At 36.2% G+C, this 27,988-nt stretch overlaps 6 protein-coding genes across 6 annotated transcripts; 4 read left to right on the forward strand and 2 right to left on the reverse strand.

Annotated features, from left to right (window-relative positions):
• The first annotated feature begins 4,049 nt into the window (after window positions 1–4,049).
• On the forward strand, window positions 4,050–6,246 carry LOC114521710. The gene is made up of 4 exons (XM_028542231.1): window positions 4,050–4,192; window positions 4,730–4,843; window positions 5,172–5,258; window positions 5,468–6,246. Exons 1-4 carry the CDS (start codon window positions 4,145–4,147, stop codon window positions 5,897–5,899), a joined length of 681 nt encoding a protein of 226 aa, XP_028398032.1. The 5' UTR covers window positions 4,050–4,144; the 3' UTR covers window positions 5,900–6,246.
• Window positions 6,247–6,255: 9 nt separating this feature from the next.
• Window positions 6,256–7,997, reverse strand: LOC114521711. The gene is made up of 3 exons (XM_028542232.1): window positions 7,648–7,997; window positions 7,331–7,531; window positions 6,256–6,564 (listed from the first exon to the last, which is right to left on the reverse strand). Exons 1-3 carry the CDS (start codon window positions 7,750–7,752, stop codon window positions 6,457–6,459), a joined length of 414 nt encoding a protein of 137 aa, XP_028398033.1. The 5' UTR covers window positions 7,753–7,997; the 3' UTR covers window positions 6,256–6,456.
• Window positions 7,998–8,849: 852 nt separating this feature from the next.
• LOC114521709 (potassium voltage-gated channel protein Shal-like) lies at window positions 8,850–16,469 on the reverse strand. Its single transcript, XM_028542230.1, has 5 exons — window positions 15,004–16,469; window positions 11,528–11,690; window positions 11,232–11,309; window positions 10,736–10,834; window positions 8,850–10,319 (listed from the first exon to the last, which is right to left on the reverse strand). The coding sequence occupies exons 1-5, from the start codon at window positions 16,083–16,085 to the stop codon at window positions 9,924–9,926; spliced, it is 1,818 nt and encodes a 605-aa protein (XP_028398031.1). The 5' UTR covers window positions 16,086–16,469; the 3' UTR covers window positions 8,850–9,923.
• A 1,327-nt stretch (window positions 16,470–17,796) lies between these two features.
• Window positions 17,797–19,648, forward strand: LOC114521927 (RNA-binding protein 24-like). Its single transcript, XM_028542502.1, has 2 exons — window positions 17,797–18,507; window positions 19,496–19,648. The coding sequence occupies exons 1-2, from the start codon at window positions 17,797–17,799 to the stop codon at window positions 19,646–19,648; spliced, it is 864 nt and encodes a 287-aa protein (XP_028398303.1).
• A 1,029-nt stretch (window positions 19,649–20,677) lies between these two features.
• Window positions 20,678–22,047, forward strand: LOC114521928 (RNA-binding protein 38-like). The gene is made up of 2 exons (XM_028542503.1): window positions 20,678–21,382; window positions 21,895–22,047. The coding sequence occupies exons 1-2, from the start codon at window positions 20,678–20,680 to the stop codon at window positions 22,045–22,047; spliced, it is 858 nt and encodes a 285-aa protein (XP_028398304.1).
• A 949-nt stretch (window positions 22,048–22,996) lies between these two features.
• Window positions 22,997–27,836, forward strand: LOC114521804 (potassium voltage-gated channel protein Shal-like). Its single transcript, XM_028542344.1, has 4 exons — window positions 22,997–23,205; window positions 26,122–26,275; window positions 26,407–27,322; window positions 27,645–27,836. The coding sequence occupies exons 1-4, from the start codon at window positions 23,176–23,178 to the stop codon at window positions 27,754–27,756; spliced, it is 1,212 nt and encodes a 403-aa protein (XP_028398145.1). The 5' UTR covers window positions 22,997–23,175; the 3' UTR covers window positions 27,757–27,836.
• Window positions 27,837–27,988: the final 152 nt, after the last annotated feature.

The raw sequence follows: 27,988 nt of genomic DNA on the forward strand, positions 1-27,988 counted from the left end.
GCTCTAGTATTTGTTTTGTAACATAATTCATTCAATTTAATTCATTTCATATCATTTACACACACTTAAATTAATATTTACATATTGCAATGATTTAAATATTTATAAAATTGTAGCACTAAATGGTACACAAATTCCAACGACCTATAAATAAGTTTTGAAAAAAACAATTCATGGCATGCTTTTAGTTCTTTTAGAAAAATGACGTGATTGTGCCTTTAATAAGTTTGCGATTTCTTGAACCTCACTGTCATCACTGGATATTCCTGGAAAGAAATATGTGTTAGGTTCACGTCAACTGTGTTAGGTTTATCATGGCTGTATGTCCGGCAAAGTTTAAAAAAACCATTCGATCTTGAATTTTCCTAAATATTTGTTGCCGGTTGCGGTCGTCTTGGTACTGATGTGGTTGCTAATGCTAGTGGTGGTGATAAACATTGAAGAAAGAGTCTTACCAAGCATTGATACTGAAGTACGCTTTCTTTCAACTGTGTCTTCCTGTCGACATCGTTTTTTCTTACCATTCGTGCCGGTATGCCTTATAATTGCCCTTCTATTCGGTGTTCTTTTCGCAAAATCAACCGTAATGCACTTTTTGTCGTCCAAGTCTGACAGAGTTTTAATCGACGTCGAAGGTTCGGGACGGTCAACTACATCTACGAAAAATATTTCGTCGTCTAGTGCAGCGGGAGGAGCCCGAACTTGAGGTTTGATCATTGCCATCGGAGATTGCTTTGGTTTTTTAGAGTTTTTTCTTGATACGTTTAGACCATATGACTTAGGAGTTGGAGAACCTGGGAAAATATAAAAACAAACATTAAACAATTATTGAATGAGGTTGAGCAGGATATGAGGAATTATTAAGGCCGAGGTTTGTGTTATCTGCCGAAGCCGAAGGCTGAGGCGGATAACACAAACCGAGGCCTTGATAATTCCTCATATCCTGCGAGAACCGAATTCAATAATTGTTTTATTATTTATTTGCAAAAATTTTGGGCTTAGACTAAACGCTTGCGTTGTAGACATTTTTAGACATTCGTATTTTCCCGCTTTTAGGTTTTGGCACAAGCCGCATAAATTAGCGTGACGTCATACCGTGCAATAATTTTTTTCATATCTGACGAAGTGACGTCAAACGTGCAATAATTTTTTTCATATCCGACGAAGTGACGTCACTGTCCAAATTTGGGCAGCTGCCGAGCGGATATGACGATTTCGCCAACAGCTGCTGGCCAATCAAAACTCTTGACTCATTTTCAATAAATAATAATTAAAATTAGCTGAACGTTTGACATATAACAATCAAACTGCTAAAATCTCCAATCAATAAAAACTACATAAGCTACGTTGCTATAAAAGCTACAAACTGACACAAGAGAATTTGGTAGGAAAGGATTGAATAACATTTTCCTTCAGAAAATTCTCATTTGGCCTGAACATGGGCGTTAACCATAACTAATCTATTTTGCATACGACCACGTAGTGAACAAGCGTACTGAGTGTTTCAGTAAATTGCACGTACATTTTGAGAGTGGCTGATTTGGTCGTGAGGGTATTTCATAGCTTGAACTTGGAATATGGGTTCTCAAATATGATGAGCTTTCCGATTCGGAGACTGTGGTAGCAGAATATGGTGGATTAGGGGCCGAAGCCATTGTAAGGGAAGGATTATGGTTAACCATAATTTCAAATGGTACTTCAGAGTCTACCGTGGGATATACTTGGAGTTGTGTATTAATCATCGAGCCTGTCAGTTGTTTGGGACCTACTGGGTTTACTGGTAGGTCTTGGTTAACCGTAAGGTGCACTGGCAGGGAGTGGTTTTTCGACGAGTCATAGTAGTTCATTGTTTGTCCCGTTTTCCAGGTATGATATCCATAGCCAGTGCCTGATAAAGGTACATCTTTTGGAAATGCCCTGTAGTCTCGTACGACTCTCTTATCATTGTGGAGTAGAGGCAGAATTGAGAAATCACACAGTGAATCAGTCGGTTGTGATAATGGTGGAGTGTTTCCAAGACATGAATCTGGTTTCCATTGGTTGATACATTGTATATACTTCTGCTCCAATTCTTGGAATTTTGCTTTTTGATCAGCATAAGCAGATTCTTTATCCTTCATTTCATCCAGTTCTTTTTCTAGGATACCCGCCTTCGTTTCCAAAACTTTGATTGTACCAGATTTCTGCATATCATATCATATATATATGGAATTGTTAGTTCTATGTACTAAAAAATCGAGATAAGAACACACTTCTATTGTGGAAACAGGTCTCATGCACCATCAGAACATGTAAGTCGGTTTTCGTCGGTACAGTTACAGAGAAGGCACATGTTTCTTACTACAGGGCCAGGGGGCCAGTACAGGCCAATAACGTACTTCAGCGATATTCTTGTTTAGTTCTTGTTTCTCGTGAGATTCTTTGTCTTTGGATTCAAGAATTGAAATAAGTTCTTTCTTTACTATAAAACATAATATACTGATTATCAGTCTGGCAGCTTGTCAGGATTTTCTCTGAACCAAGTACAAAAAATATAGATTTTAGTATAGGATATGAATGCAGTCACCGTTCATAACTTTATTATCAATACGCTGAGTTCCGTCTTGCATATTCTGTATAATAGCTTGCAATGTGTTTTCCATGTCACTTTTGAAATTTTTAAAAGAACAATCCACCTAAAGAAAAAGTGCACAGCGTCTGATTACTACCACAAACCGGCCATTTTTCTACGAAAGGGCACATACCTCCTTTGTGTAGTCTTTTAAAAGATTGATAAATGTTTGAAGCATGTCTCTGTGGAGGGATAATCAGTATAAAATATCATAAAATGGCGTAGGGTACGAGAAAGTTTAGGTGTGGAATAAATAAATACCTTTCTTCTTTCATTGAGATGATTTTCTTTTCTTCTTCAATGAAAGCTTGCATTGACGTTGTCACTTTCTTATTTTTGGACGACGAAGGAAACAGGGGTGTGTTGTTCACATATTTGGAAAAATAGTTTGGATTCTCGTCCTTAAAGTAAGTCCTTTTTTACTTACTAATGTATAATTTGAACGGATGTATGTTTAAATGCTTTATTTATGAATTATATGTTAACGATCAATATATGTTAACGGCAATATTCTGAAAAAGTAAAACAAAAACAATAATACATTGATCGACACTGAAAATAACAGTGTGATAGCTAATAGTACCTCTGTTGTCTGTGATTGACTTCGATCATATTGATCATACTTTGTGGGAATTGACGAGGGAATAGATCCCTTTTGCTGAGAAAACAGCTCCATTGAACTCAGTTGAGAATTTTGTGAAGAATACATAACTTGACTATACTGTTGTGAGTCCCAAGCGTTCTCACTAAAAGTAAATATACATATAGTGTTTGAATACGTTTTGAGTAATATTACCCTATCATAGCTCGCTTGATGTACTTATTATTTAGATAATGTAACTGAGTTAGTGACTCGGTAGTGCATTATATTCACCTCAAGGCAGAGTTCACCTGGACATCCCTTGCTGAGAAGACGTTTTGTGAAAACATCTCTAATGAACATCAATTTTTTCCAAACGAATGAGATGTTTTAGCCTATAATATTTTCCGCAGTTGTCTTTTGCACACAGCAGTTCGAAAATACGCTGAAAATATCCAGCAAAACATTTCAAATTTATTTAAATCGTCCGGTCAAGTTTTCAGTGGCTATTTCAACAATTACAACTTTAAAATTTTCCCGCCCTTTGTAAAGGCTGTATCTTGAGATCTGATTGGCAGAGACCAGTAACATAGGGGTAATGTCCCCTAGTCTTCCCTAGAAGATATATCACAATATAGTTTGTTTTGACAAAATAAATAATTATATCTGTCTAATGACATTGTTAATTCTAGAAATTATTCTAGAAACAATGAAACATAGTAAAAATTGCTGAAAACAAACATATTTCTTGCGCCAAGAACAATTAAGGGGTAGTTTACCCGTACGGAACTTCTGCTAATTCATTTATCATGTAATTTGATTGGTTAAGATACTCGTCATTTCGCTCCTTGGAAACGACTGAAGCAAGATCAGTCGTCTTGTTTATTTCTTCCACTAAAAATCACTAGAGGAATTCTATTAAAACATTTTGATCAAAATATGAGCAAAGCGAGATGGCATCTGTCATTTACGAGAAGAATGGAAATATAGTTGGAAGTTGGGTAAGTACCGTCTTCTTTTTTGTAGTTTTGAGTGTTAAGTTGCGGTAGAGATAAATTCATCGGTTTTAAAATTTATTGACTTTATTCTATTACTTTAAGTAACTAAACTATCAATTTGTCGCAATCTTCATATTTTTAATAATATCCATGTGCGTTTGTAATATCCAATGTATAGCTTTTTACTAATTATTTTGTGTGTATATATATATATATATATAATAATAATAATAATAATAATTTTAATACTTGTATAGCCCTATTTACAGTGACAGATCAATAGCGCTTAACATGCACAGGTTCGTTCTATAAGCAATGTCTACAACCAGTATAAAATAAATAATTTACAAATCTAAAATAGAAATATTATATTAAAAATTGACTTCTATAAATTGACTTCTATAAATAAATTGACTAAAATTATTAAAAATATATATATATATATATATATGGGCTTTTTTTTATTAAAACAGAAATATTACAGTAAATATTAAAATCTTGTTAAATAAAATGTTTTAAATTATGATTCATTTTTTACAGTATCCAACAAGTTACCATGGCCACTTTAGAAATCGGCCACGATCCGATTACAGCATTCCATTTCGGCAAAGAGCAAAACCTTCTCCACCACAGAAGTTTCTCAACCAATCAAAAGTATTCTTTTAAATTTCTTGCTTTTCTTTGGGTGTGAGCAATAAAGACTACATACATTCACCACTTGGCAGAAACTGCTGCCAGTCTTTTATCATTTTGCATAAATTACAAACAAATTTACAATGATGTAGGCTTATGTAAGATTTGTGATTGTGGAATTATGTTACACCACTATGGTCAGTGTTGGAGGCAGGGTGTGCATCAACTGAAGGATAAATATACTTTGGAGCCCGCTATTTTACAGGACTTCAGCACATATCACACCACTTCACTTTTGAACGCAGGTGGACCCAATGAATGACAACTAGCCAAAATTTGTGTTTTTCAGCATCGCTCAAACAGTCACCTTTTCTCAAGACATGACAACAGACATGCTCATACAAATGAGGGAAACCTAGAGGCCTATTTTGGCATGGTATGAAACTTATATTTTATTGAAATGTCATAATCAGTTACCATCCTAAAGTTGTTAGTCTTATCCTTAAATCAAACTTATTGTGAAAACTGCTCTTATGTCTGAGACCTGAAAAAACACTCATGAAAAGCATGTAGGAAACTGCATGTAAGCAAAATCCAGCCAAGACTATTAATATTAAAAGCTTACATAAACAATCTCTAACACAGGGTCTTGGCAAGAGAAAAACCAACAATTACCAATGTAATAAAAATACCAGAGACCTTCTAACATGGTCTGACTGCCGTGAACCATTCATATCAACATATCGTTCACAGTACTCTCTTTCACCTACTCCGCAAGAGCCATGTAATGTCAGCGAACCTTTACATGTTCGAGGTAATCTAGGTACACAGCGAAGACAACTTCGAGTTCACTCGACTATACCACCCAGAGCAAAAACTGCACCATTGTTAGCATGGAATTCCACAGATGACTTTCTTGAAGTTAAACCACTAGTGGGTTGCCGGAGCAACCGTTATGCAGATCACACTGCTTCTCAGAACTCTGTCTATAGTCTCTCATCAATTTCCCCGAAACGAAATCCAATTCATAATACTGTGGTTCAAGAAACTGTAACACCACTAAATAATACTGTGTAACTTTGCGACAGCAACAGTTTCATTTTGTGGTTATTAATTATTTATTACCTGAGATACAACTTTTAGTGCCTAATACAATGGAAAGAATATCATTGAATTTTATCAAACACAACTTTGCTACCATGCTCCTTGTTAAACCCAGGGCAATAACCTATGGATCCTACATTTATAACCCCATTTTGTGAATGCATGTTCCATGAACTGACTGCCATGACTTGTGCATTTCAATGACAGCCAAATTCAGCTGGTGTTGGAAAAAGAGTGAAGAGTAAAATAGAATGAAGAGTTACAAATTCTAGCAAATTGCTATCTTGCTAGCTAATGCATTAAAAAAGATTCTGATTCCATTTGGATGATATTTCTTTATTGTAACAATTTAAAAATATGGAAAGGTTTCTTTCAATCCTGTTCCATAATGGCTATTCACTGGGATATTTAAATTTTACATTATTTTTCTTTGTGAGCTAGACATTTTAACTAATGCCAACATATTTAATCAAATGGAGACTTTATTATATAGCTACAGTACTTTGTATTCCACATATGTAAAAGCTCAGCTAATTTACAATATAAGTTCCTTTGTCATATCCAGTTTCTTCTGGTAAGCACTTCTGAAAGCCAGGCTTTCCCTTACATTCATAACCCTGTGGGCATGGACACATTCCCTAGAAAGTAAAATACTATTGTTTACTATAAGCTTGAAAGTATAGTAGAATTGAAACACACGCCTATAGTATAGATCACAGCGATCATAATTCATTTTGCTCATTCTCTCTTGCGTGGACACCTGGCCCTGGGGCCGGTTGTACGAAGCCGGATAGCGCCATCCACCACCGATTTCAACCGTTCTAAAAATGCTCGATTATTAAATTGTTAAGTTTAAAAACAATTATTAAATTGTTGAAAGCCGGATAGCGCTATCCACTGGATAGTGTTTTTTTTCAATCGCTTTAAAATCTCCCGTTGTTGTCTTTGATTAAATTTTAATATTCCTGAATCGAGGATTCTCTTTAATAATTGTTGGTTTCAAAGATGAAATTTTATCGCTTTTCAAGCATTTTTAAACGGTTGAGAAAATCACAATCCAGTGGATGGCGCTATCCGACCTTCATACAACCAGCCCCTGCATATAATTACGTCGACAGATTATATGCATTCGGTTTCGAAACATTCTGTCGTGACGAAGGTTCTTTGGTCCGAACGTCGAAACAGTTTTTATGACACTTTTGGTGGGAATTCGTTTGATTTCTGTATTGTTATAGACGACATAGTCCATGACCAAACTAATAATGGTCGAACATTGTTGTGACATAAACTGACTTCTTCGGCTCTTACAGCGTCAGCGAACTTGATTTTTTTTGTGATATATGACAAAAAACTAAAACGTAAAAAAAGAATTCAATTTAATCGCGAAATTAAATGCTTACACACCTTCATGCAGTATGAATATGGTTTTGTGTTGTCACATTTTGGCTTTGTTAAACAAAATCCAATAAAAATAGAACAAATTTGATCGCCAGGACAGTGATCATCTGTGAAACATTTCTCGTGACCCTCTCCAGAACATTTACTGATGAAAGGCACACAAACTCTCCCAGGTGAGCACGCTTGATCTGCGGAACATTTGGGTGTCTTAAAAAAAAGTAGAAAGATGAGCATTTAAATCAGATTGCAATCAATTGCGGTTGTGTACTGATGAGTTTTCCAACCAGAAATGTTTTTTAAAAAGAACAACATTCGCATCTCACGCTGAGTTTCTTTGTCAGTGTCTCCCTCTTGTTCTCGTCTTTTGATGCCGATATTTCGGAGACAATGGTTAATAGAAGAAGGATAAGAATAATTGTAGTTTTCATTTTAATTCCTAATGTATACCTGACCGGTTCTCTTGATTGTCTTGTGTCTCGTTCAGTCCTTAACTGTTTAAACCTCGAATTCTGTTCAATGAAAAACCCGAAACTTTAATATCTCGCGGCCTAATATGACTTAATTGGTAATATAAACACAACATTTATGATAAGCGGCATCCATTGATTTGTCCCTTATTATTTACATTGTTTTTAAAATTTCATCGGTTTCCATGATATTGCAATAATACATTACATAAATCTCATTTTTTCTCATCTATATTCTTCGACAATGAATTTTAACACAATGTCATAGCATCCACCATGTTTGTCTATACTTGCAATGTAATGCATTGTTTCCTTGTATAATAGCCTATAATACCCAGGCTGGTTGAGGAAAAAAGACAAACTGATAATCATCAGTCATAACTGGAAGACATGCAGTAGAAAACTCGTCGTGGGTACGACTTATTCATGCATAAGGTGGAACGCTCTGGAATATGAAAATCGTATATTGTACTCTGCAGTGTAACGCCCATGCACTACAGACCTTCCAGTTTTAGCAGAAACCTCTGGTAATGCATTGGACTAGAAGAAAGAATATGAAAGGAAATAGTTTAACAATGCATGAATGTTGTTACTAGTGAAATAAAATGCCTGCGTCGCAACAACAAAGTCGACATCGCAAGCCACGAAACAACACATAATAGGCCTCAGAGCAAAAGGTTTCAAGTCAAGCTAGTTGACAAAAAGTTTGAGATCAGAGTTTCTGCGTGTGACGTCACTATGGGAATCTCAGTTCTGATACTGTGCAAATGAGGTTTTGACAATGAAACATTGGATTGCTGCATGGGTGCATGCATGATAAACATTGTATGATCCACGGATCTTTCAAGACTTGGCAAGCAATGTTTGTGGCAACTGTGGCCAAGGCTTGCAGGTGGCAACCAGCAGCTTCTTTCTTATCTTTAATGAAAAAAATGTTTTCCCACGAAGAATTTTATGACTGTGCATGTCACTGACCCCCGAAAATTGGCATAACTTTGCTCATGCATTCACATGGTGACAAGGACTCATCTGAAGCAAGTTTAATTCAATATGCGAATTCTTTATTTACGATCTGCATCTATAGTGACACAATTAAATAGAAAATAGATTCATGATTATGTTATCTCGTATATCTGCTTTTAGTAAACAGCTATTTATTATTGCAGTATAACTATTGAAGTTAAATATCTCAGCATTTTCTTTTCAATACCTAAGATATATTTAATTTTTTTAAGCGTTTGAAACTATTTTCTTTTCATCAATTTTATTAAATATACGTGCTGAAAATTATTGATAATAAATATATTGTATAAGACCTGTTTGTTATTTGGGCTAATGGAACTGAAACTGAGTTGGTAAATGTGCTTTAAAACCACCAGCTCCTGGCTTTTTATGATAGTGCACATGAATTTCTGTTAAAATATCAGATCACGTTAATTTGTTACTACATCAAACTATTATATAGTGAATAAAAATTCTAAATCGTCTTGCGCACAGCGCTCATTATTATAATTAGTTATATTAATTGCGCCCCACTTCGTACAACAGACAGATTTTGCATCCATTTGTATCTCGATGATTTGTAAAGAGATGATTGGCGCGATATGATGTCATTTTACATCCCCAGATTATATACTTATTCTGAAGTTTATTTTCTATTCGATTGAGCTTGGATAGGGCGTGTCTCGAAGCAAACTGCGTGAAACTTCTACATGATAAAATATCCGACAAGTATGCTCTAAATCACACTGGGAAATTCTTTAATTAACGTCTTTGTCCAGGCGTTCTCCTTTTCATGAATGTACTTTGTGTTGCGGCTGTGTCTGTATTTTGGCACGGCTTTCTTTCGCAGACAATGCTTCTGCTGCGGATCTTTTTCATCCTATTTCACATTTTCCTCTCGTCGGATGCCGTCTTTGCTCCATTTGTTATGTCGTTTTAACGCCATTTGTTTTTTGGTAACTTGCGGATATGGCACGCGTTCTCTCTGTTTCATTTACTTTATGACTTAAAAATAAATCTAATACTTTACCAAGATCAGCCCTGCCATTCTACCATTTTGAAAAATATAGAACTTCAAACAATTTTCCCTTCAAAAATAGCGAATTTGAAGCTTCTTGTATGTGACGTCATCATACAGTAGACTCACGTGACATCTTTCGATGTACATGACGGCCTTGTGATTCCCCAACGTGGTTAGCGACCGCCTCAGGTTCCTCGTCTGTGGGTATTAGTACCGAGGTCTCTGCCTCATCGCCGTCTTCTTGCGTGTGACGTTTTCTCACATGATTACCTTTTACGTCATTTTTGTCCTTATTGTCCGCTGGCCCCCGGATCGGCTCGGATTTGATTCGTCGCTTGGTACCACTCGTTTTGCAATCATTGACGTGTATGTCAGGGCTAGCAAGGGATAGAGTGGATTCCAGGGGTGATCCAGGAGGTGTACAGAATGACGAGGAACTTCTCGGGTCTTGTTGTGCTAAGGGTTCACCGTTGTATGTGTATTCCATCTCGGTGAAATATCGTGACTAAAGATTTTAAAAAATCATAAAAATATTGAATGACTATAGATTGACTTTTATAACTTATACACCCTTAGTTCGATGATATGCATTATCCTATCTACAAGACAGTATTCTTATTGAACACGTCGCATACTCGAAGACCAACATGCACACGTTTTAAAAATACATCAACTGCTATTTTGAAACTTATTCAGATTTATTCGCTAGACAAGCTCTATGGTCCGAAAATTGCGAGGCATCTGCAAGCAAAATTTATTAAGTAACATGCAGTGGTGTTATACTGTTTTCAAGTCAATTTTTGCTTCAACCAACCCACAATATAGCTATCAGTCTATACGTATAGCTATGTTTTTGGATATATTTTAATTTCAAAGAGTAGAAATATTTAAAAATTGAGAACTGCATTGATTTTTACTTACTGTGGCTTTCTCTAAACAGCGTATTAGATGTTCATGTTGTCTATCCAACATTGACTTTTCTTTATCTTTTGATGTCACTTGAAGTTCAAGACCAGCACCCTGGTGAAACAAATCAGAAATATAAGTATACACAAAGAAAAATATATAAGATTACTTGACAAACGTGACCATACTTGGGTGTTGTGTCTACATACTCTCGGTCACCCGAAGTTAATAAAATAAATTTTGAATTTGGTTTAAAATAATAGTCTTTATCAATCAAAGCAATTGGAATGACGTAAGACAATACTACGTCATGTTATTTACTTATTTCTGACCTCAAATGCCCCCATGCAATATCGGCTAACAATGATCATATAAACATGCCTCTTGGAATGTTAAAGAAGACAACAGTAGGATCAAATAAAGGGAGACCAGAGTTTCTGGTCAAAGCCTACTCAGAGTGATGATCACTCGCGATTTTTTGCTCAAGTCCAAAACAATTTTTTGCACTCACCACTGCGACTGACGTTACGTCGCCAGGAGTTACAAATGCTGTCCCTGTCATTGTCTTTGATATCGATATCTTTGCCTTCTACATTGAAGAAAAATACCATTGTGTTGAAAATCTACAATTATCACCATCACCGCTACAATATCATTATCATTTCCATCACAATCGTTACAAATAATCATCACCAAACTACAATGATTATCGTTATCATTGGCAACATTATCAAAATACAACCAGTGCATGTCGTCATACTGGTAGTATATCCTCTTTCCTAACCATCTTAAATGCAATTTTCTAACCTTATGAGCTTTCCTCTTGTCCGCTCGTTGAGTTTGGAGATAAATTCTACTAAAATTCGACACAATCACGGGCACTGGCAAAGCAATGACGAGCACACCACTGAGGGAACATAAACTACCAACTATTTTACCAAATACCGTTTGAGGAACCATATCACCATATCTACAACAAAATATCAAAATATTACTTTTATTAGGCATTACTTTTTCAAGTTTGGCTGCCCTGTTCTACTGAAGCCTGAAGGTGTGTTAGAACTGAAGAGGCGTCATCAATGACGTCATTATATAGAGATCTGTATTAAACTATCATTCTGCTCCGAACAAGCTTCGTTGGGTGCCATGATATGTGCTCTTTTCGATTAGTTATGTTTATATTTATATATCACTCTAATTAAAGGTTTACATGGCGCGTCGGTCAGACGGAGGAAAACAACAATTGTTACCTACCAGACATAACATGCTGCGATATTTTGCACGATTTTGCATCATTATAAATATATAAAGAAATATTCATTATTTTGTCTTTGCACATTGTACATCCATGCAGTAATTACAAATAGAACAAAAAAGCACGCTTGTTAGACAGACGGAGCCATAGATGTCGTGGTAATTAAAGTAATTAAAACTTATTTGCATACTTAAAATCCCATTAGGTTTTTGCTTTAAAAGGGCCCTCTTAATGTCCATAGTTTCGATGATTGGTATTCTGATATTTAGGGTTTGGAATCGCATTTTCTTTTAATTTCTATTCACATCTGCTGTGAACAGTTTTATAGCATTGTTAGATGCATACCATAGACCATGCACAGACCACTTTCAATAGCCTGTAATTACGGTTGTTTTTATGTTGACGCCATCAAATGATGCGTCAGCTAGTTTGGGCAAAAATGCTGCGATAAATTATCAATAAACGATCTTCCGTATTTCAGCCGCTATATATCTCCCTTATCTACAATTCAAATTCAAAGTGTTTAATTTTTTTGCACTAGTGCTGCACGTACATGCAGCACGTACAACGCTAATATCTCAAGTGTCTGCACAAATGATATCCTTTTTAACGGTGGTTATAACAACCTTCCTGCATGTTAGTGCCCTAAGAGAACAGCCACACAAATTTAGTTAAAAGCTTTCAAGTCTGCGATCTAACAGCTTTCTGCGTTACACTAATTTCGCTTAAAAGCATTTTGGGTGGCGAACATATTAAGAAGCGTCTTACCTTTTTTAGCTGCGATTTATATTAACCTTCTAAGTAATTCTGGTGAAAAGTGGTAAACCGTTATATTAATGTTTTTAAGCGGATTATTTCTCCATTAGGGACTAGTTAATAAAGAATCCGTTTCACAGATGTACATGCATAAGGCAGCAGCATTTTAATATTACGTTAAGGCACATTTTACTGACGCACATGCAAGCAAATTATCAAGTGGTTAAGATTCATGCACTTGATGATATATTTGTAATATATATTTATGATACGTATAACAAAAGACAGCATAACAACATTATCAACTATCAAAAATCATTAACATCTAGCAATAGCCAAAACACCGCGCTGTTCTGTATACCAAGATTTCTAAATATATTTCCTACAAACCGCAAATTATAGACAGAAAAACTTTTTGTTTGATTTCTTTGGAGTATAATAAAGTGCAATTCAAGCTTTGACCGATAGCAAATTGTTGTATAAACTTTTCTGTTGATTACATCTTTGAATACGACACAGATTTTCCAAGTTACCGGCCTTTTTTCTTCGAGGATTGCTTATATAGATAACTAAGTTATTAAATGTAGTTTAGTATGCATGGCAATATTTTGGCCTAATCAACCTGTAAGAACATGAATGCAATAGTTAGTTTCATAAACCTTACAGAGGCACCCAATTTTCCAACTAAATGAAGGCTTATGAAGTGCGGTTTTTGAAACAATATCAGTGTATAGCATTATATCAGTGATTTTTTTAAGCTACTATGTCTTTTCTTATGGACAACCTAAATTTATTCTCAAAATTAATGTTTAATATGTTTATGTCCACCAGAACGCTATTCATTTACGTTCATTGGCTGGTGCAAAACCACGGCTTCGTAACGATGCTTAAGATTTAATGATTTATTAATACTGGACACCTGTCGCAAATTTTTGAATGAAAAAATTTGTACGAACAAACTTCACGATCAGATATAACTAAAGTTTTTATATTCCCAATTATAGCAATGAAATCAACCGTGTATGAAATCTGAGACCACTGGATGACAGAAACAGAATGATTCTAATTCTAAGAAAGGTTTTACTTGTTGCAAAAGAAAAACTTAAAGTTTACATTCTAATGTTTCTGTTTAGTTTTCTAATTCGGTTTCGAACCAATTATAGCCTCAAATAGAATGTATCTCGCTTGGATTTTCATTTTGAGTGTCTCAATTATGACATTTGCGGCTTTTGTTTCAAAAGCTGTTTCATAATCTAGCCTCGTTATTTCAACTTATTTCATTCTGAGCTCGAAACCACAACTAAAGCAAAAAAAACGACTGCAGTTGAATAGTGTTATCTTTAGAAATGTTGCATGCATGCATAGTCCTGGTCACATTCTGGATACCCTTACCGCAGTTTTTGCACGCTTTACAGCACATCGAAAAACTCGCTTTTTGCTGAATGCCTGCGTAATGCATCTACTAAATATTATATGTCTAGGTCGACAGACTCATTTATCTCATACGTCGTTGTCTGATTAAGAATCGCAATGAATATTTGGGCATTTGGACTTAGCTTGTTAAGGATTTCATTGACTCATGCTGGGTTTAAAGTTATTGTCTGATTGATTTGAAAACACGCTAGGTCAAAACATTTAATATTTGAGCAAAATACTTTGATGGGATTGATAAACCGTGCATGATGTGACATGTTACATCAAACACCTTCACATTCGATGCATTTTTAGTGCAAATTCTCAAGTTTAACAATTGTTTTTTTTTAATTTTTCAAGGATTAAACGTTATATTTCTCTATCCAAGACTAACCATAATATTTTCTAGTATAGTCATATTAAATCGTTAAACTTTAGGCCATGCTGGTAATCAAATTTTCAACGTTGTATGAGGTATGAAATTAATATATATGTGAATGAGAAAATTATATATATGTGCATGATGTGAAGTAGTTGGATGAAAAAAATTAATTAGAAAAATTGAGTTGAGGGCAGTATTTTCTTTTCAAGCGGTGCAATTTTTCCTTTCTTAAATATCTCCAGCCCCTGTGACGAAGATTAAGTCGATTAAAAAGCCTCTGACTGTTTTTGATTGAACGTAAGCCGTGACAAAAGCGGGTCTGCATATGTAAACAAGAATATTTAAAGTTTACAGGCGACTCAAATATACTAGTTCAACACTGTTTTCGCATGTCGATAAACACAAATGTAATATACTACTGACACGCGCGGTGTACGCAGAAATACGTTTAGAAATATTGTTGTGTTAGCTGCTTACCCTAAAGTGGTCATCGTGACGATTGTATACCAGAAGCTTGCAGGAATGCTCGTGAATTTTGTACCCTTTTCTCCCTTTTCAACGTAGTAGACAATCGTTGCAAAAATGATGATAGCCATGGAAAGTGAGAATAGCAAAAATCCGAGTTCAGATGCGCAACTCTTTAACGTATATCCTAGAATTCGCAAACCTTTCGAATGCCGTGAGAATTTGAAAATCCTAAAAATTCGGAACACTCTCAGCGTAACAAAGGCACCACTGATGGAATTGTCTGGCATAAACAGTCCAATGTAAAAAGGCAATATCGCAACGACATCAATAATACTTAACAAATCTCTTGCAAATTTAAATCTTTCTGGTGCCGCGTAGAGTCTTGCTAAGTACTCGACTGTAAACACTATCACACAGGCCGACTCCAATCCAAAGAACACCTTCTTATACGCCGTCCCGCAATTCTTGTCTGATTTACACGGACAAGTCTCGACTATAGTACTCAACACGCTAAGCGCAATAAAAAATCCCGTTACATAGTACATAAAGCCAGCTATTTTCGAGCTCTCGGGGTTTTGGAAAGCAACCCAGAGTCTTTCGCGTGCGTTCAGATCCGACGTATCGGTTTCCTCTTCCTCGTCGGCTTTGTCTTCAAATACTCGTTCGATGCACTCCCGTTTTCGCTCGCTAAAATCCTCCCAACAACAGTCATGTACGTGGTCTTCTGAAATGCCAAAAAATATAAGTTCGTCTTCGAACGAGGATACGCATTCACCTCGCGGGTAATGAAGTTTACCGTTTCTATAATAATTTAAAACATGTCGAAATAAATCCGGATCTCTGTCAAAGAAATATTCATTTGTATCCGGTTCATGGAAGTACTCTTTCTCCGCACTGCCCAGTAGCGTGTCCGGGTAGCGTTCCAGCGTATTTCTCCACGTTTCAAATTTCCTTCCCGAAACGTTGATAATAATTTTATCATCATCCCGTTGTGATTCGGGTGCCGGCGGCATCGGCGTTTGAGCGAGAGGAGCCCATCCGATTGCCGCAGCTCTTGCAAACGGTAACCAAGCGCCAACATCGGCCGCCATTTTAGCTTGAACTTTTCCAGAATACTTTTTGTCTTACTGTAAATCGATTTCATCCATATTGTAAAACGCTCGCCGTCCGCATAACAGGTGCCATTGAAATACACACATACGACGCTTTATTCCTTTCTTTCTAACATCTTTCTCATTATTTCGTGACTATTAGTAGCTTCACGTCACCGACACTTCTTTCCCGCTTTGTATAAACGGCTAGTGAAACAGTAGGTCTCAATATAAACTGCTTTTCTATATATCTTATCGTACGGCAAACATTGAAGACGCACTCTTAGCCAGAATGAGACGAATGTTGTTAACAGATGCTTGGAAGAAATTTGCATTTTATCAACAAGCACTTAAATGACCGGCTGCGTATTCAAAAAACCCATCATTAAATCACCCCCTTTTTCTCCTAAATTACACCCCTGTAAATTAGTTCTTTTATGCTTAGTTACTTTTTCAATGGGCCATAATCTGATAGATGTGGCAATAATTTCAATTTTCAGTTCCTGATTTATTTCCAATTTCTCATAACGCTATCCTCAATGCAGGGTTAAATGCAAATATAGGCGAAAATTCAGCAGGTTGCTTGCAGTTATCCAATGAAAAGACGAGTTGAGGCCTGATAGTTGTCTACTTGAAGCCAAAGTGGTTTTATCAAGAGAAAATAGAAATACCCAAAGCCTTTTAACAAACTGCGAACATTTGCGTTTTCGTGATCTGAATATGTTGGCTTTTTTTCCGTGGCAATATTTACTAGAAGTGTTGGCCTTGTTATAATTATCTTTATATAGTTTATCGCATTCATTAACTCCGAACTTTCTTACACAATTCAAAATTAGCTTTATAAATAATAAATGCTAAAACTGTTATTGTTTACGGCACTGATCTTATCTGGTAAAACAAACTGCATGGAGGTACATCACTGATCTCTAGCGACTGGATATAGAAAGTTTATGTCGGAGATACATGTAATTTATTAACCTATGTAATTTATGAACAGCTGTGTTTCGTGTATATGCGCTTCTGCTAAAGTTTGACACTTCTTGCGGCTTGATTCATTACTGATATGTAAGAGACTGCACTAGAGTCTCAAAATGTGCGGTAATTTTTTTTAGGGACGCGAAATGATAGCCACCGGCGAGGGAAGCAAATTTTTGTGCACGTAAAGGGAACTTTTGTGTTGACGCAGTGTTTTTTAATTTTTAGGTGATTTCGGTGTCTGACTAGTATGAGGCTGGAAAATTGTGCTATTCTTGAGGCTAGATAAGGCTTCAGACGTTAACGGAAACCGATTTATCGTGCAAGGCAATCCTTTAAATTAACCAACCTCGTACCCAGGGCATTTTGCCTCCACATTGGACGTCGACGTCCCAAAGGGCGTCACCTATGAAAAATTCAGAAGCAGCCTATCATAAGTATAGTTTATAGTTATTCTTGAACGACTTTGACAAAATTGCTTGAAAATGCTGAAATTGTATCAAAAATTAAAACAAGAATTTGCATACATTATAGTCATTATAGTCAGTGATTATAGTATTTTAGCCCTTGCTATAATTTGATTGGTCAATATTTTTTCTCAACGTTGATTGGTCAAATGCTCTACGAGTTCCTAGCTGCTTTTTTACCACTTTGCGAATTTTGCCCTGTCTGCGTTTTCCTTCGTTTGGTTACATGAACGTGCCAAAAAAACCTTTTAAATAACAATTTCCGAGCCATGGCTGACAAGGACATGGACAAACGTATTTTTGTCAAGGGCTTTCCACGCGAGACGACTGAAAATGACCTAAAAGAATTTTTTGAGACGTACGGAACGGTGAAACATGTAAATATCGTAATTGATCGAAAGAGTGGCGTGGCAAAATGCGGTTTTGTTACCTTTGAGTCTAAGGATGTGCGTGATACCTTGTGCCAAGAAAAATCTATTAAATTTCAAAAGAAAACCCTGTGTATCGACGAGGCATACCGAAGAAAAGGTTCTGATAAGAATGGCGATGGTGCAGCTCACGGGTTCAGGCGATACTTCCTATCAAGGCAGTCAGCCATGGATTACCCATCCTCTACAGCGCCAATGGGCTATTATCCCTCGAGCTATTCCTGGCCATTGTATGGCCAAAACCTAGTTTATGTTCCAGCTGTCCAAGCCCCAACCGTTGCTCAAATATCTTCCCCTAGTTACCAAACTGGCTATATTCCGAGCAGCCACCAAGTTTTCACAACATTGATGCCTGGAAGTCAAAACACATCGCCATCAGCCTTTGTTCAAGGCTTGAATTCTGGTGAGCAGTTCGTATTTCAAATGCCGCGAACAAGTTATGTTGATGGCTACCAAGATTACCAGACCGTTCCTTCTTTTATAACCTTGCCTTTGGCACACGGCAGTGACTGGACATCCTCTGAAAACGGAATGAACATTCTGGCAAAAGAGGTGAGATTTGTTTACTAACATTTTGCTTATTTGGTACTACCTACAAAAACAAACATTCTGTTCATTTAAGATTATTTCCTTTTTTGTGACATACAAAAATGCATTGAAAGTGTTTTACTGGTTTCTTTTCTGTGTTTAAGTCAAATAAAGTACACAAGTAAATAAAGTGTATAAATAAAGTACTTTTAAAGCGAAGGGCCTAAAGCTGAAAGACTCGCAGTCTCGTCCTTTTTAGTTTTCTGGTTGCTCGGCTTCTTATCAAAAAGAATTAGGTCAAAAATATTACTGGATTTGTTTTAAATTTTATTTTACAAAGCAACCTAAATTACACGAATTTGTTGTTCTTTAAAATGAAATAGTCAGCATTATGTCCCTTGGGTTCGTGTACATATTTCCAAGCATGCAATTGGACCAAATGGTGACCTTGACTTGTATATTTTGATTATACAAAATATGTTATCAAGGATAGTTAAAAGACTTGATTTTATTATCCATGATATTATAAAGGCGTTTTCCTTGCTAGCTTCGCTCAGACGACCATTTTGGTTTCTATATTTCTATATTTGTGTTTTTCTGGTTCTTTTTTGGCTAAAATGTAGTGAGTGAATTCTCCGAGGCGTAAATAACCTTGAACTTTGCACAACGAAAGCCCTTCTGTAATTTATTCTGCCGCCATAATGGCGACAGTACGAGGTTGACTGACTAGTATTTTGCATGTGAATGATGTCATGATGTCAATATTGACTCAATAACTTGTTCATCTCCACTAAGCACTATCACTATGCTAAACTTTAAAAGTATACAATGGCCCTGGTCGACAAATAAATATATCGAGATTTTCAGCTATTTAGACATAGTTTCCTATTCGCTCCTATTTTCCATGCTGTCTGAAAGTCATAAATACTGAGTTGTACCTTTTTGCAATAAAAAAGCTACCCAAAAGTATACGTATGCGCATTTTTAAACTTATTTTTATTTCTCTCCATAGTCCATGTCTATGACTCCAAAGGCCAGAGGAAAAAAATCATTTCAGCCTTATGTTACTAAAGACGAAGAGGAAAATAACGAAGCAGCAAGTGAGAGTTCACGTGTTCCTGTGGTTGCCGTCTTGCCTACCACCAAGGAAATTATTAGTCCATAAAACGTGAAATAGCAAAGTAATACTGAAGAAACACTTGGGCGAGGATAGCTTAATTTTTTATGAGAGGAAAAAATAATAGAAATATCTAATAGTGTATCCATTTATAGTATAAGGAATCATGAACTATGCATAATTATATATATTCCACAAAAATATGCCATATCTATATTTCATAGTCATTCATTTTGTAAAAGTGCATGCATGTAAAAGTGTAGTATTTATCAACCAGGCCTCAACATGATATCTTTAAAATGGCGTGTTTGCGATATAAGAATATGGCAATTTATCTTATTTTTGGGTGACAGGTAAAAACGACCAGGGAAATAAAGGTGGAAGCTTTTGACCCAGAGCTAGCTACTATGCACTCTAGAGTGGCAGGAATGCACACGAACAGAACTCGCATGCTTGTCAAATATGTTTAAATTACAGTAATACATCGAACACTATTTCCAAAAAAAATACTGGGGATTGTCGTGCACCAAAAGACATCTCAGTTAAAGCCCCACGTTTCAATCACGAAAACGAGGCTCTTTGATGTCTAGATAACAAAAGCCCGAGTGGTAAGTGAGCTGTGTAATGATTGGTGAGATATATTCTGGAAAATTGCATGAACTGAGGATTGCATGTTCAGGAAAACTGCACTGTAGCTATAAGTAAACGTTAAGAAAAATACTACAGAACTCGGGAAACAATTACTACAACAATTTGGAAAACGACAAGCCGAGTAATATGACTAATATCCTAACGTCTCAGTCTTCCAGACTGCATTTCTACCAGTGTTCCATATACTAAAATTGACCATGCAGAATGGTGCAGAAATCATGACTTTCATGGCAGTATTTAGCAACCTGGAAGTATTTAGGAATGCACAGTGGTGTCATGTGATTGATCAAACGAAAGCTGAACACTGATTGGTCCGAATACGCTACCAGCCTACCAAGTTCAACATAGTGCATTTTGAAAAAAATTTTGCTTTGCTTTTCTCCTGCATTTTTGTGCTAAAAAGTGCTTTAAATCAATTTCTGAGCCATGGTTGGTGACGAAGACATGGAAAAACGTATCTTTGTAAAAGGTTTTCCACGTGAGACAACTCAGGATGATCTAAAGACAATTTTTGAAGTCTATGGCACAGTGAAGCATGTAAACATTGTGATTGATCGAAAAAATGGCATGGCAAAATACGGCTTTGTTACCTTTGAATCCAAAGATGTGCGAAATACTTTGTGCAAGGAAAAGTTCGTCAAATTTCAGGATAAAACCCTGTGTATTGACGAGGCGTATCGAAGAAAGGCTTTTCCTGAAAAGATTGGCGATAGTGCAGCTCGCGGACACGGGTTCAAGAAAGATTTTCAGTCTGCTATGGATTACTCATTTTCTATGGCACCGATAGGCTACAATCTGTGGCAGTATAGACAAAACCCTGTCTATGTTCCGACCGTTCAAGCCCCAACCATTGCTCAGATATCTTCCCCGAGATACCAAACTGGTTGTATGTCCAGCACCCATCAAGTTTTTACAACAGTATTGGTGCAAGGAAACCCAAACCCATCGACCTTTGCCCAAAGCTTGAATTCTGGCGAGCAATTTTTATTTCAAATGCCACGAGCAAGTTACTTCGATGGTTACCACGATTACCAAACCATTCCCTCGTTAGGCTCGTTTACAGCCCTGCCTTCGATACATGACAAAAACAAGACAGCCACCGAAAGTGGAATGAGCATTTTGACGAATGAGGTGAGTTGTTTAACTTGAATACCATTTGATGCGTAATCTGGTTAAAACATTTATTGTTTTACGAGCTTTCGACTGTCAGTCTACAGTCTTCAACGGGTGGAGAAAATTGAAGTGTTTCCATCCTATTTTCTCCTCCTGTTGTCGTTGAAGTCTGTAGACTGACAGTCGAAAGCTCGTGAAATAATAAATATAAACCAGAGAACGTCTATATTTTTCAATTATTTAATTGCTTTTGTTGTTTTGCAAGCTTTTGTTTTCATACAATTTTTTTCGTACTGTCATATTTCGAGCTCTTTGATTTTGTTCATGACCCTGAAAAACAGTTTTTAACGAAATTTCCAAATATAGATATAAAATGATTTCTTTTTTGAATTATGATTTCTGAATGGTCGAAGAATTTCGACCGTAAAATACTAGTTTTCACCAGCATTGGTCAGAAATAGACACTAGTTTTTGCAATGGCAAGATTCCCGAGGTATTCTTTTACGCATGTATTTTTTATTTCTTCTTAGTCCATATCTATGACTCCAAAGGCTAGAGGGAAAAAATCATTTCAGCCTTATGTTACTAAAAACGAAGACGAAAAAAAAGAAGCAGCAAGTGAGAGTTCACGTGTTCCTGTGGTTGCCGTCTTGCCTACCACCAAAGAAATTATTAGTCCATAAAACGTGGAAATCGGTGAAATAGCTAAGTAATATGAGACACTTGGGTTAGTTTAAAAACAAAATATATTATTTTATTGTGTACATTTTGAAATATTTGTAACATACGATGCAAATGTCTATATAACTAAAATATTTATATTGAACACCGAAAATGTTGTATTGATGTGAATCCAGTGTCACCCTTTGAGCAATGTGATTTTGCGTTCGTAAGCCTCCAAAAAGGTTCATGAACTGCAACTGGGTGGGTTAATTAAACTGACTATACCTAGGTCATAAGTGACCATGCAGTCAGTATTGTAGGTGTTGTAGGCTACGGGCCAAAATACCTAGGCCAGGGAGAGGGCAGACGAATGATTTACTTGAAGAAAATTGCCTGACCACAAATTATCACTAATATACTTCACCCGCCATTCGTCCGCCCATGTGCGCAACTTGAGACTAAAGTCTATTACTTGGAAAATCGCATTTCTGCCAATCCAACCCAGCTGCTCACACTTTACACTGTTTGGCTCGGATCTTTATAACAGCGACGTTTTAGTAAGGAGTGAAGTTGATTATCCTCTTCAATTACACCGAAGTGGCAGTCTGGCGCCGCGATTTATCCATGAAATAAGTCTCAAACCTTATCCAATTACGCTTTTCATTTTGGAAGCGAGCGGGAGGCATTAGTTGATTAAGAGTTATTAAACAATTCCCAATCCCCCAATTTTTAATAGATTACTAAAAAAAAACGTTTTCAGGAATCCCTATAGCTTATGGGAATATCGCAACAGGCTTGTGTAGTTGGCCAATATTTTATGAGTAAATTTCGTACGCTAAACGTCCTTGGAATCTTCTCGGCGGTTCCCAGGCTGTGGACGCGCAGTGAATCTTAATTACCATCAACCAGCCGTCCCAGGAACAGCTGCCCAGGTATACAAACACATTTGCATGTCTATGTAGGGTTTTATTTAATTGCATTCAGTTAACCGTTACTTAGTGGAGAAAAACCTTAAAATATTTGTTGTTCCCGCAAATTTTATGTTCTCAAAGAGATCCAACGTTATGATTATAACAAAAACAGCTTTTCACTACGAAAAAACTGAGTGAGAGAGTATTGATCGGGAGAAGATATGAACGAATAGACAGATGTATCGTTTCGAAAATCAAAAAGAAAGGGTAAGACCAACTATAGTGTGGATATTTATATATCGAATGGGGTTTCAGCCTCGCAAAAGTTATATTCAAAGTTATTTGCCCGTTACTGTCGCTGTTGGCATTTCTTGTTTAAAATACATCTTTTGGATGATCAAAATCATTCCCCAATTATAATTAGAACGTGTGGCGAATTGATAGCTTTGCCTTACTGGCTCTATATATGAGAGTAGTACGCTAAACCACTCTCACTTCGAGGCATTGTTTTTTGCGTTTTGAATCGCCTGTCTTGTCGAAATGCAAATTGCGAGTCTTGAATATATCCGGCCATAATAAATTCAACCAAATACGCTTCGCTAAATTAATCGTGGCTGTGAAATCTTTCTGAATAACGTTATATGTGAATGATATAATTTTGTATTCATTTTTCTTGTTTCTGTCTGAAATATATAAAAGGATTTTGCTCATGACTAGAAGCAAATAACTTCATCAAAGGAATAACAACAAATGGGATGAATGTAAAATGCGACACGAAGGCAAGCACGGTCATGGTCATGGAGATATTTAACGACTTTTTGATTACAAGAAAAAAATGACTAAGAGTACTAAGTAGTCTTTAACCGCAAGAATAGGATTTGTTGCATTTTGTATATTACAATTTTATCTCAGTAACCCTGATCTTTTATTTATTTCTTATCTACGCCTCTGTGCATGGGTCATCTGAAAAACGAAACGGTTTTATACGGTATTGAAAGTTTTGCAATGTAACGTAAACGATAAAGACATAATATGCAGAACGGATGAATTGTGAGTCACCACATGCAATATAACGAGTATCTTGTCGCGTGCGTGTGTCGTTCACATTTACAGGTATAAATTACGTAAACTGTACTGAGTCGCTTGTACATCTGTTGACATATAATCCATGGACGCTATACTCCTATATATAGTATAGTCTATAGATTAAATTCGACAATAAGCGATTTAGTCGATGATCAGTCAGTTTCATTTGGTTTCACAGAATATTGTCTACCCATGCAAAAGAACGTTTATATATGAGCATATATATATATATATATGTAGAAATTTTTTAGAATCAACACTTTCTGTAGCTTAGTAGATAAGCATTTTCAATGACAATAATATTAATATGTTAATTTGCATGCTGCATCGTTTCCGTGTGAACTGAAAAACAAATAAAACGTTATCTAAGCTACAATTCCTATTCCAAGGCAATGGATCAGAGACAGAGTAGTATTAATATTATATTTTTGGATTCGTTCGTTTTGTGAATGAAGTGAATTTAAAAAAATGGATTTGTGAAAATTTCATGTGCCCATGTTGTGTTTAAAGGAAGTACAGTAATATTTGATTGCGAGGGCAGCTGTTTTTCATCCGGCATTCCGCATATATATATATATATATATATATATATATATATATATATATATATATATATATATATATATATATATATATTTAAAGCAGAGCCAGAGATTCAGTGATCACTTATTATATTAGACCCGGTGATGTAGATACTCAGGGGAGAAAATATGGGATGAACGCTATTTTGAAAATATGGAGGGAGAACTTCGAGTTCAGGTGCCAACTTGACTTTCTCGCAAATGACAAAAATACTCACAAAAATATTTTAGCCGCACACTCAAGTAGTCTAGGGCCGCCTGAATTAAACCCTTGATTACGAACGACTCTTCTTCTCATGAAGGCATGCAAAAGTCATTCGTGGCCATTGGCGTAATCCAGTTGCTCTCGTGTGCGGCCGACTTTTCCGGCGACTTTGGTCATTCGTGCCAAAAGTCGTCGGAAAAGTCGGTCGCACACGAGAGCAGCTGGCTTATGCTAATGGCCACGAATGACTTTTTGCTAAGCACATATAGCTCTAGTGTGCGCCGGCGTTGAGAAAGCACCGGGTGTATAAGCCAGGATTAAACCAGGATTTATTACATCAGATTCACATTTTTCCGACAAACTAAAACGCAGAAGTTTTGTATTATATAATATATACGCTGTTCATCTAAGAATTTATTGAATCTAGAAAACTAAGTTCCTTCCATTTATTCACTTAGTTTTTTCAAAGGTATATAACAGGTATTGAGACTGCTTTCCACTTACGCGTTTTTTTATATACGCACGTACACGTACGGAAAATTTTAAATGGTTTTTTTTTTTTATTATTTAGCATCTAGGTCAACTAATGCATACTGAAATATGCAGAGAACTATAATTTCCTTCGATTTATTCACTTAGTTTTCTCAAAGGTAACAGGTATTTTAGGTACGTGCGTGGATTTCAACCCACGCGTTTTTCATACGCACGTACACGCACGTAAAAGTTTAAATCCTTATACATGTTAACTTTGAAAAAACTAAGTGAATAAATCGAAGGAACTTAGTTTTCTGCATATTTTAGTATGCATTAGTTGACCTAGATGTTAAATAATAAATATTTAAAAGCATTTAAACTTTTACGTGCGCGTACGTACGTATATATAGTCAGTGTTCAGTGCCCACTGACTTCAACGCGTGCGGCGTTCTGTTTCATTCAAGCGTAAGATATCTGAAACTATCTAGTTAAAACATATAAAATTAAATTCAGCTCTTAAATCTTCGGTTACACTTTTTATCGATGTGTCGTTTACACTTTTACGTGTTACTTATTCACTACACGGCAAAAAACGCTCAAGTTGTTCCCTGTTGATGAGAACAGTCCTCAACAATGTTGTGCTGCCCCCCATGAACAATATTGTCAACAATATGTTGCAATATTGTTAAGCGTAACAAGCTGGAACAACATTGTTGAAAACATTGTTCATGGGGCGCAGCACAACATTGTTGAGGCACTGTTCTCATCAACCGGAAACAACTTGAGAGCGTTTAATTGACCAAGGCTTGGTTTTGACTTCCAAATTTCTCCTATCAGGTTTGCTCTCAGGGACGCATGTCAGCAACTTTGTATAAAGAGATGAACGGGAAAATTGTTGGAACTGTGGCCTTAGCTTCAAATAACTACATTATTATTAATGTCAGCGGTCGACGTTTCAAAACCGATGAAAGATTACTGGAAAGATATCCAGGTGTGTAGATGATTTACCTTGCAAATTATGACTCAAACCAAGCTATGATAGGTGGAATATTCAAGTTTACTTTGAGTTTTCAAAACCATTCATACATTTATACATTTATACAAAATTTATCTTCCTTTTAGAAACATTACTTGGTGGCAAAAGACGTTATTACTACTTTGACTGTATGAAACAAGAGTATTTTTTTGATCGTGATCCAGATATATTTCCGCACATCCTAAATTTCTATCGTTCAGGAAACCTTCACTACCCGCCAAATGAATGTGCAGAACTATTTGAAAGCGAACTCAAATTCTTTGGAATTTTCACAGAATCCATCTCATTATGCTGCGTGGAGAACTTTGAACTGTTAAAGAATAACACAGCAAAATTTAGAGAAGCACAATCTAAGAAAAGAAGCATGGGAATTGCTAGGGCACGTAGACTCGAACATATTCATGGTTTTAAAGAAAAGCTTTGGTTCATCTTCGAACAGCCTGGGTTGTCGACCCCAGGTCTTGCAGTTTGGGCCGTGACTATATTGTTCATTCTTACTACGGTAGTAAGTTTGGTTCTGGAAACTGTTCCAAAAGGTGGATCAACGACAACGTGGGGTTCACAACATCGGGAAGATTTTAATCTTTCAGAAACAATTTGCGTCATTTTTTTTACTGTAGAATACGTGTTAAAACTTTATTGCTCACCAAACCGTTGGAATTTTGTAAAACAGCTCTCCAATATCATCGACCTTTTGTCGATTTTACCTTTTTACTTCGGTCTGGTACTTGGTAATCGTGGTAACAGTCGCTTCTTCGTTATATTACGTGTTTTACGAGTCACAAGAGTATTAAAGATTAGCAGATTTTCGGCAGAGAAGATGGAACAACATGGGAATTTGTTAAAACAAAATAAAGGTGAACTCACTCCGCTTTTGGTATGTTTCGTAACAGTGCTTATTGTGTTTTCAACAGTCATGTACTACAGTGAAAAAAATGATGACATGTTTGGCAACATCCCAGCATGCTTTTGGTACACCATTGTGACGATGACGTCATTAGGGTAAGTCACAAACATTGTGCTTCATTTAGTCAACTGGTTGTATCTTGCACGTTGGTAAAATATTTACATTTTGCCGAGGGTATAAGTCATATGTAATCGCATTGCATTCAAAACCCTACTAGTGCAGTCGAGTTTATGCCGAGATTTTTCTGATTTCTTTGTTAATACCAATATACTATTACTACTAAACTTCCAGGATATTAAATAGTCATCCAATGATAAGGGGGTTGAAAACTTTTACTTCAATTACTTCTATGAGTCTCTTCATATCCTCTACAGTCACAAGTACACTTCAACATTGATCCATTTATTTCTTTATAAGGTACGGTGATCTTGTACCACAAACAGTGCAAGGAAAAATTGTGGGTGCTCTATGCTCTTTTAGTGGAATATTTCTCATTGCATTAATGGCTCCCTTGTTACAGAAAGTATAAACTTGTATATCAGTTAGCATGTAATATAATCAGCGTTGTTAGTAAAATCTTGAAACATATGCTAATAAACACATACTAAATTTACATTGACAAAATTGCCAAGATAGCTGTCGCTCGTGCACTATTTTGCATTTCACCATAAATAATGGCTTTCGAGTTTTACTATAAAAGACATCGATTATATCTTATAGTAAAATTTAAAAGTCATTATTCAGCTAAATGCAACTGAATA

The sequence above is a fragment of the Dendronephthya gigantea genome, unplaced genomic scaffold, assembly GCF_004324835.1.
Source record: "Dendronephthya gigantea isolate DGI-Jeju-01 unplaced genomic scaffold, DenGig_1.0 000021F, whole genome shotgun sequence".
NCBI lineage: Eukaryota > Metazoa > Cnidaria > Anthozoa > Malacalcyonacea > Nephtheidae > Dendronephthya > Dendronephthya gigantea.